We start from the raw sequence: 7,798 nt of genomic DNA, 5'->3' as shown, positions 1-7,798 counted from the left end.
ACTGCCCCTGAGCGGCAGAAGGCTTCCCCCCCTGAGCAGCGGCCGGTTTCTCCCCCTTCCGTTGAATCACACATGTGAGATGTGCGAAAGGGGAGGTGGAAAAAAGTGTCCCACATGGAGGAGCCGTCTTATGCGTGAGGAGGATTAGCGAAGGGGGAAAAAACCTTCTCTCAATAATCGCTCCCTTCAGATGGTTAACTGTCTATACAAGGCATAGCTAGCACGTTTTCCTCCCCCTTGTGAATACTTTCCTTTTTTTTTTTTTTTTTTTTCCTCTCTTCTACGCAGAGCAGCTAAATATGCCTACATGTAAGAACACAGGGGGGTAATACATCCCCCCCCCAACCCCTTATGGGGGACACTATTAACGTTCTCTTCACTGTAAGGTAACATTTGGGAGTCCTATCATTCCGGTGACAACAGAGTGGGAGAGAGTCCCCCTGCAGAATGCTATTCTATGTTGTGCTCATGTACGTACACCGCAACGTCACATTTGATGAACGTTTTTTTTTTAAATGACCAAATGGGCCACTCTCCGTTAGTGGCACTTCCAAAAGGTGGCTTTACACCGCTTGGAAAATGGGCCAGCGTTTTTGTGGAGCCCAGGGTGCGTAGGCGGAGCGGGTCCCCATCGCTGTGTATGAGCGGTATCGCCTGCGGGTGATCCGCATTGCTCTGCTACACAAAGGGGAAAAAAAAAAAAAAAAATGGAAAAAAGATAAGGAAAAACCAGCACCATCTAGCATCGAACGCTCACAAAAAAATAGCACAGCAAAATGAACATCCCTCTTTGTTGCACCTGCTCCCCCTTTGAAGAACTCCCACACCGCTGCTAACACAGAGAAAGCGCTTCGAAAGAAGAACGAGCGTGACGGGCTTCCTCCCTAAGGGGTATTACCAAAGCTTACATATACGGTCAAACCGCGAGAGCAGGGACTCATCGATAAGGACGACCTCTCCTTCGCATATTTCACTCGCCCTCCTTTTAGTGGTACCCCGCTGCTGTTCCTTCAGCGCTGCTACGCACACGCGCACCCCTCTGCAACGAGAAAATGGGCTTCTTTAACTGGCCGTCCAAAAACACCAGCGAAGAGGCCAAGGGAGGGGCGGCGAAGAAGAAAATCTGCTGCGTCTGCTTGGAAACCAAGAAACTGCGAGACGAGTGCATCGTCAAACTCGGAGAGGAGCAGTGCAGGAAGTACATTGAGGACCACAACCAGTGCTTGCGGGATGAGGGCTTCGACGTGAAGTGAGCCGTTGTCAGTGCCGCTGGGTGTTAGCCACGGGGGGGAGAGGTGGCACGAACGGGGAAGGAACGCGTGTAAAATTCCTGTACAACGCCCCCAAACAAGTTGCCCACATTTGCATATCACCAATCGCTGGGACTGCTCAAGAGAATAGCAGCCGGAACGGTTCGTGTAAATAATGCTGTACTCGTTTCGTCGCCTCCCTCCCCCCTTCACACGAAGCCAACCATTTGGAGTCACGTTGCCACCGCGTCCGAAGCTGCCCCACACAGTGTTACTCGGGGAGACACTCCCGGAAGAGCCTATTTTTTCCGCTTTGGACTCCTCCCAAGGGAAGATTTACTTCCGGTCGAGCGAAGTTGCACACAATTTTTTTTTTTTTTTTATGAACGTGCAAGAAAAAATTATGAACAGTTCATAAAAAAAAAAAAAAAAAAAATACCATCTTCCAAGTGCCGCACAATACATTCAACGCACCCCGCACCTCTGACCTTTTGCGCAAATTGGCCCACACGTGGAGGCTAAAAAGTACGTCCCTCCACCCGCAGAATTTCCTCCACCCCTGCAAGAACAACGTCAGGCGAAGTCGCTTTTGCGTCCGCGCACAGGATAGTAACACTCACCCGTCCTGTACTCGAACGAAAATGCTCCTGCGCAGCTGTCCACTTGGAAGGTGCCTTCGGGTCTTCCCCCCCACAATGACAAAGCGTCCAAACGCAGTCAGGCAGTATGTGCCCCCCCGAAGGGAAGCAAGCACCACGACGTATACACTCCTCAAGTGCACCCCAATCGGCCCCCCAATCGGCCCCCCAATCAACAGCACATCCCCCGCGCAACAACGAATGAGCAACATGGCCTGCACACAAATAGACGCAATCAAGCAGACGAAGCGATTTTACAATCCGAGGGAAAATATCAACTGGACTTTGATTCGATTCAGACACAGAGTATCCCAATTAAGAAAAAAAAAATTAAAATATAAAAACCACTCCAAAGTTGCGTTACGATTTCGCTTAACCAGATTTGGATGGGAGAGGTTACAGTCAGGTCGAAATGCGAGTAAAAAAAATTTGTCCATTAAAAAGTGCAATGAAAAAATGAAAATAAAATACGTTTCACGGGATGACATCAAGAAGTTCAAGTTCCAAATGCCCAGCTATGTCCTGCGGATACGCGACTCCCCGGTTGATTATAACCCCAACATTATGCGCGCCCGCAAGTTCTTGCCTTCGCACTTCGGTTAGCGGGGGGCACACACTCCTATGTGTGTCCGTCTTCCGCGCGTGCGCCCACCGACAGGATTACTCTACACGTGAACGCTTTGAAAGGACGTTGTCGCCGCGGAGGCGAATCTTCCGTGCGCAGCGATCAGTGCATGGAAAAAAAAAAATAAATAAATATAAAAATAAATATAATTATAAAAAAAAAACAAATAAGTAGACACCAAATGGACCCCCCCAATTGGGAACCACCTGCTGAGTTCCTCAGACAACCATCTTGTATTATTTCGTGTAGCCCCTTCGTTATGCGTTTTTTCCCGCCTTATCCGTTGCGTAGTCACCTTGGTCCATCTCTAGCCTGTGGTGGGGAATTAACATGGGGAAACGGAGAATGAGGGTGCGATGTCACGCTGTTCGCGGTCGTCCGTGCAGGTCACTCCGTATAACTCCATAAAGATTGCAGTTTGCACAACGCATATGTGCACACGGCTACGGGTGGACCAATGGGGAAAGCTTCCTATGGGCCAAAGCAGCCATGGTTATTCATCGTGTGGTCCCCTCACAAAAGCACCGGCGGCGCTAACGCCCTACATGTGTATCTCCCCCCTCTGTTGCTCCAATTTGCTCCCATTTTGGCTACCTCTTCGCGGCGACTTTTTCAAGCCACCACGGCCACATGGTTAGGTTGGGATCTCTAATCTCCGGGATGTTGTACTGACTTGGGGAATGGCAAAAGGGTACACAGATCGTGTGAGGGAAGTCCGCACGGAAAATCGCACGCAAAATAACCCAAATGGTAACACTCGTGCAAAACGAGCTGTCACGTTAGCCATATAAACCAAAAAAATACATGCACCGTTCAGGCGAATTGTGCCAAAATTTGCACACTTTTTTTTTTTTTTTTTTTTGTACTATTTAGCTAGCTGATCCAGAACAACGATAACGCCGACGGTCCCAAAAATGCTCCTTGCAAACCAGTTCTTTTTGAATATTAAATTGTATTTTCCCATTTTGTGAGGTTGTTTTGTGTTGTACAGGTTTGGAGAGATAACGATATATTTTTTTATTTACTCTTTCGCGTGGAACTTGGCGATACTAGGTGGAGGGGCGAACGGACAAGCCTCACTCCCGTGTGCTCAGCGCGGCGAATTCTCCGTGCACGGATGGGCACGTACATGCGTTCGTACGTCAGTATGTATGTACACTGGGAGGACACAAAAAGGGTTTTTTGTTTTTTGTTTTTTGTTTTTTGTTTTTTGTTTTTTGTTTTTTAATCGAAATGCTCGGAAGAATCACTCCTTTACAGTGATCACACGCCGACGAATTCACTCCAGGGGTGGCGTTTTCAGTGCCAGTTTTTTTATTTTTTTAGGAGAACTCGTTTGATGCAAACATCACCCGGTTAGCACTTTTTTTTTCGCCACACATGTACGCGCAGCACACTGAAGATGGCACCGAGGAAGCCGAAGAGTTTCACTAACTCTTTAAAAAAAAAAAAAAACATACAAAAGTGCGCGAAAATGTGGAGCACACAGGGGGAATAAAAAAAAGGAAAACCCCCTTTCGGTGTCCCGAACCAATTCGACCCCAGCGCATCACACAAAACAAATGACCTCATCGAATTCTAAAAGTGGCCAAACGCGTGGGCGCAGTTACGGCACCGTAAGTAAAAACATACAGCTACAGAGGTGTAAGTACACGAACGGCATCCCTTCTTCCCGCTTCCTCCCTGTGTAGCAACTGACAAATCTGTGCAAAAAAAAAAAAAAAAAAATTCCACCTCAGGATGCCATAGTCGTCTTCAAGTCATCTACACACTGGAAGGGAAAAAGGAGAAAAGGAGGAAAATATAACAACTGGGTAGATAACATGAACTGCGCATTGAGCAATGTGCCAGTCGTTTGCCCCTTCACATAGGCATGTATTTTTGTGCCCCTCTTGGGGCTTCATTTCCTTTTCCATCCTACGTTTCCAAATATTTTTATTTCGTTCGCCTGGGATTCGATCTGCCAAGGGGGGGGAAAACGCACATGTGGGGGATACTCTGGTGTGCACATGCACGTGTGGAGGCGGCGCGGCGTGGCAGTGCGCCCGTACCAACGCCAGGATGTTCCGCTCCGTGTCATCCTCCGTGTTCTTTATGGTATCCCGTATGGCCTTCAAGTTGCTGTAAATTTTCTGCAAATTGTATTTGTTGTTTTTTTTCTGCGCAGGGGGGAAAAGGGGGCACATGCAGGGAGGGCATATTTCGTAGAGCACCACGATGGGAACAAACACAGTGGACGGATCGAATGGAGCGACGCTGATGGAGATGTGATGGTAGGGTCACCCCCCTCTTACATATTCCCCGAAGGAGCTGACGTAACTCTTGGTGTTTTCTACCAAGTCCGCGTTGTGTTTTCCCTTGAGCAGCTGCACAGGTGGGCAAGTGGGCAAGTCGGCAAGTGGTCATGCGAGCAAGTGGCCAAATGGGAAAGTGGCCAAATGAGAAATTGACGCATCCACGCTGCGACGATGCAGCCACCGCGTCGCGCGGAGCCACACACGGACGCGTCGTTTTTCTTGCAGTTACCACTAGCAGTTCGATCATCCTGCTTTTGCTGCGTTCCACCTGGGAAAAAAAAAATAAAAAAAATAGTAAAATAATAAAATATTAGGAAAATATTAGCAAAATGCGACCATGTGCATGTGACCGCTTCATCTGGACGGAATGCACACCGCGCTCACATTTTCTCGCAGCAGCCGCTCATCGGCGGGTAGTGAACGACGCGTGGAAGCTGCTGCTTCACTTGGTCCACCGCTCCCTCCCTGCGCTTACTTCTTCCTCACTTAACCAGTTTTTATTTTCTGAGGGAGCACTTGCACTCTCGTCGGATGCAGATGAACGGGGCGAGGAGGTGTAAGACGATTCTCCCTTTGCATGCCTTTCTCCAGTTCTTTTTTTTCCCCCTTCGTTAGTTATTTTTTTTTTCCCCTTCGTGCATTCCTTTGTAAGGCCGCCCATCTCTGCACAGCCTGGTTGAGCGTCCCCCTTTCTGTTTCTGCAAAATTCACCATCGAGGGGGGTGGCGTCCTCACGTCGGGGCTCCTTCTCGCCATCGCAGAAGCTGGAGTTTATGTGCTGCAGGGGGGGGGATGAAAAAAGGGGGGGCAATTAACTGGGTATGAAACATATTGACCTATGGACTACTTTTTTTTTTTTTTTTTTTTTTTTTTCTTTCGCTTCTCCGTTACGTCGTTCAGGGTGTGTAGTTGATGCTCGATGACTCGGATCTGCCGTGGGGGGGGAGAAAAAGGGGCCCAGAAAGTTAATATAAGCATCAGCGTGGAGTGGAGAAGATACTAATCTGACTTTCACGTAACTACACAACTGAGTAATGAGGGCAAACGTGCTATTGGCTGGGCACGCCCACCTTCTCGTGCAGCCTGTTGTGGTAGGACTCGCCGGGGTTCTCCTCCAATCGCTCTTCCAACCGCCCCTCCCTCTTGTCTAAACTAGGGGGAGGTCTTTCCCTGACGGCTTGAGTCGCCTTTCCCTCCTCCCTCCTGTGAAGGCCCTTCTCCTTGTTGCTGCTCCTGTGCTTATCTGCAATTTGGGTGTAGAAAATGAAAAAAAAAAAGGGGGGATAACTCCACAGTGGCGACTGCTCAAACTGTTGAGGGATTCCCCTTCACCTCCGTCTGTTTCTTCCCCCTTACCCGATTTGTGGCGGTCCTTAATTGCCCCTCCGGGGGGGGCATCACCTTTCGCCTCCTGCCAGAAAAAAAAAAAAAGAATAATAAATAAAATAAAATAAAAATAAAACGTAATTCTCTCCACCCAGGTATACGCTACACCGCAGGGGCACACCCCTTAACCCAAACAGCCGTCGACGCACAAACGGGTGAGCACACTCACGTGAGTGAACTGGCCGTGCAGATTGCTCAAACACAGGGCCAGGTTTTTTTTGCGCAGGTTTTTTAGCATAATCGAGTGGCTGTGCAGTTCCTCCTCCAGGTGGTTGATGTCGTCTTCGAGGATGATCCTGGACGGCTTGCACGAGCTGGGCGAGGGGGCAGGCAAATGGGTCGGGGGAATGAATAGGAGGAATGAATAGGAGGAATGAGTAGGAGGAAGGAGTAGGAGGAATGGGTCGGGGGAATGTGACGGAGTAATGTGCCGGGGGAATGTGCTGGCGAACGAACGAACAGCTCAGCCAAGCCGGAGAAACACAGCGCCTCTCCCCCGCGTGCACTGCGCACTCCCAAAGGACTCGCCACTGCGAAGCGAAGGGGACGAACCAGTTGGGGTTGCTCCTGTCCGGGCCAAAGATGTGCGCCTTCACGTCCTTCATTCTTTTCCGCAGCTCGTTTATCTTGACCACGATGTGGTTTATCTGCGCGGGGGCGGCGGCAGTGTTGTGAGGAGCGGTAGCCGTGGAGACCGCGACGATCGCGACGATCGCGGCAACCGTGGTGTCCCTGGCGACGGCCCCCCCTCATGTGCACGCACAACGCCGCGCATAGCCGAATGCACCACGGCTGGCGCAAAGGGGCGCTCCGCTACCTCCTCGAAGTTCTCGTTGACGAGCTCCTCCAGGCTGGTCACGTACAGCAGCTTCTCGTTTGGGGTCTGCGCAGTGAGGGGAGGCGAAGCGGTGAAACGAAGCGGTTAAACGAAGCGGTGAAACGAAGCGGTGGGGCCTGCCCCTAACCCCTCCACACTCACGTAGTCGTCCTCCAAGAGGAGGAACTTTATTCGCTGGAAAAGCTCATCGATGAGGTTCTTCAAATTTAGGTAAAACACGTTTATGGTTTGGTGGCCCTGCGGAAGGAGGGGGATCGTCATGTGGTTGTTCTCTTCAATTCGTTTTGCATGTCTAATGGGGGGGGTAAAAACCGTTTATGTGGCAGGTCACCCACAGGTTAGTCGCTGGCAGAATGGCGTGGCGGACCTACCTCTACCACAATGTTCTTGGTCTGCATGAAGACACTGTCGATGGCATCCGTGGAGACATCCCCTCTGCTCAGGTTAAACAGCACCTCTCGATTGACGTCCTTCTGGTCTTTCAGCTGTTTGATCTCTTGCCGGTATTTCTCATTCTCTTCATTAAGGGTTACTATTTGTCTAGCCAGAATTTTTTTAATCCCATTTATGTCGTAGCTTGAGAGGATGGCCTTGCCGAGGGTCTTCATTTGGCTCCGGAGCTTTTCATTCTCTTCCTCCAGCTGCGCGTTCGCTTGTTCGTAGTTAACTTTGCGCAAGTGCACTGGGTCGTAGTGCGCCTGCTTGTTCTTCGCGATGACTTCGCGCAGCCGGTTGCACTCGTTCTGCGGGGGGTGAGAAGCAAC

General features: G+C 50.0%; 3 protein-coding genes across 3 annotated transcripts, besides 2 other annotated features; 2 read left to right on the top strand and 1 right to left on the bottom strand.

The window, feature by feature from the left end:
* Positions 1 to 1,052: 1,052 nt before the first annotated feature.
* On the top strand, positions 1,053 to 1,253 carry PVX_111430 (cytochrome c oxidase copper chaperone, putative; the record flags this gene model as incomplete). The annotated part of the gene is made up of 1 exon (XM_001608461.1): positions 1,053 to 1,253. One exon carries the CDS (start codon positions 1,053 to 1,055, stop codon positions 1,251 to 1,253), a length of 201 nt encoding a protein of 66 aa, XP_001608511.1.
* An 835-nt stretch (positions 1,254 to 2,088) lies between these two features.
* Positions 2,089 to 3,802, bottom strand: PVX_111420 (hypothetical protein). Its single transcript, XM_001608459.1, has 3 exons — positions 3,380 to 3,802; positions 3,108 to 3,185; positions 2,089 to 2,825 (listed from the first exon to the last, which is right to left on the bottom strand). The coding sequence occupies exons 1-3, from the start codon at positions 3,475 to 3,477 to the stop codon at positions 2,771 to 2,773; spliced, it is 231 nt and encodes a 76-aa protein (XP_001608509.1). The 5' UTR covers positions 3,478 to 3,802; the 3' UTR covers positions 2,089 to 2,770.
* Positions 2,099 to 2,491, top strand: PVX_111425 (hypothetical protein; the record flags this gene model as incomplete). The annotated part of the gene is made up of 1 exon (XM_001608460.1): positions 2,099 to 2,491. One exon carries the CDS (start codon positions 2,099 to 2,101, stop codon positions 2,489 to 2,491), a length of 393 nt encoding a protein of 130 aa, XP_001608510.1.
* Positions 3,451 to 3,470: a microsatellite.
* Positions 3,803 to 5,410: 1,608 nt separating the features above from the next.
* Positions 5,411 to 5,469: a microsatellite.
* Between the last annotated feature and the right edge of the window lie 2,329 nt (positions 5,470 to 7,798).

Source organism: Plasmodium vivax, chromosome 6 (genome assembly GCF_000002415.2).
Source record: "Plasmodium vivax chromosome 6, whole genome shotgun sequence".
Taxonomy (NCBI): domain Eukaryota; phylum Apicomplexa; class Aconoidasida; order Haemosporida; family Plasmodiidae; genus Plasmodium; species Plasmodium vivax.
The sequence above is the reverse complement of the archived record's forward strand: the minus strand, read 5'-3'. Positions and strand labels throughout refer to the sequence as shown.

Bases quoted from the DNA above. Each gene is read 5' to 3' on its own strand.
- PVX_111420 (XM_001608459.1), bottom strand. From the start codon at position 3,477: ATGGGAAAATACAATTTAATATTCAAAAAGAACTGGTTTGCAAGGAGC. The intron at 3,186-3,379 runs GTACAAAAAAAA...CCATTCCCCAAG, and splicing joins CTGGATCAGCTAGCTAAATA to TCAGTACAACATCCCGGAGA. The intron at 2,826-3,107 runs GTAGCCAAAATG...TCCCCACCACAG, and splicing joins GAAAAAGTCGCCGCGAAGAG to GCTAGAGATGGACCAAGGTG.